The sequence below is a fragment of the Neophocaena asiaeorientalis genome, unplaced genomic scaffold (genome assembly GCF_003031525.2).
Source record: "Neophocaena asiaeorientalis asiaeorientalis breed wild unplaced genomic scaffold, Neophocaena_asiaeorientalis_V1.1 C48163577, whole genome shotgun sequence".
Taxonomy (NCBI): Eukaryota; Metazoa; Chordata; class Mammalia; order Artiodactyla; family Phocoenidae; genus Neophocaena; species Neophocaena asiaeorientalis.
Genome location: NW_020184118.1, coordinates 1 through 1,046, shown reverse-complemented (window position 1 = coordinate 1,046; position 1,046 = coordinate 1). Strand labels below are relative to the sequence as shown.

General features: G+C 52.1%; 1 protein-coding gene across 1 annotated transcript; it reads right to left on the bottom strand.

Moving 5' to 3' along the window:
- Positions 1–6: 6 nt before the first annotated feature.
- Positions 7–1,040, bottom strand: LOC112392029 (signal-regulatory protein beta-1-like). The gene is made up of 2 exons (XM_024733571.1): positions 633–1,040; positions 7–488 (listed from the first exon to the last, which is right to left on the bottom strand). The coding sequence occupies exons 1-2, from the start codon at positions 982–984 to the stop codon at positions 25–27; spliced, it is 816 nt and encodes a 271-aa protein (XP_024589339.1). The 5' UTR covers positions 985–1,040; the 3' UTR covers positions 7–24.
- Positions 1,041–1,046: the final 6 nt, after the last annotated feature.

The following is a 1,046-nucleotide window of genomic DNA, read 5'->3' as shown; positions in this document are numbered from 1 at the left end:
TTAAAACAGTAGTTAGTGACCAGCTCATCTAGGAGCCTGGTGATGGGGCAGGACTGTCAGGAAGGAGATTCCAGGCAATTTGAGGCCTGGAGCAAAAAGCAGGGAGGAGGAACAGGCTGGGGCCTTGAGGACAGGTGTGGGCTTAGGCTGGCGTGAGGGGCTTCTACCTCGGATGGTCTCAGACAAGTTGGCTGTCCCACGAAGAGGAGGGTCTCCCTGCAGGGTGATGTGGGTCACCTCGCAGATGACCTGGGAGCGAACATCCCCCGGGGCCAGCACCACCTTGGTTGTGCTGGAGATGCTGTAGGAAACGTTGTTTCCCTCTGGTTCCACGTCGGTCTGGGAGGCTGAGAGCTCATTGCCATTTTTGAACCATTTCAGGGAGATGTTTCTGGGGGAGAACCCGTGGGATTTGCAGGTGAAGCTCACTGTCTGCTCAGGTGCGACCCTCACTGTGGGGCCTGATACCACAGGAGGAGAGGGTTTGGCTACAAAAGGAACATTTATAAATGATGAACATGATTGCCAGTATCATCTCTAATGATAAAAATGGGACACAGTTAAGAACCACCACACATGTTATGTTTTAAATTCTTCAAATAGTTCTGGGAGGGCAGTGTCATCAACCTCACCTGACAGAGGAGACACACAGGTTCCCAGACGTGACTCTGAGTCAGGGGCAGGGCTGACATCGAATTCCAGGCCTGAGTTCAAAGTCCACCTTCTTACATCTGCCAGGTGATTTCCCACCAGTTTGGGCAAAGGAACAAAAGTACTGATTGGTCTTACTCTCCTATTAACTGTTGCTAGCTGGGCTCCCCCTGGAAAACTTAGGTAAGTTCGGAGAAGTGTTTCCAGAAATAAATGCAGGGGAAGCGGGGTCATAGCGAGACCACATGGAAGCTGAACCAGGCTGACCGTCCAACGAGAGCTGTGGCCATGGCACCTCCCAGCTCCTCGTCTGTGAAAGGGGACAGCAGGCATTACCCTTCCTGGGATGCAGTGAGGGTTAAATCAGGCAGTGGGAGCATTTTTGCTATGAGTAA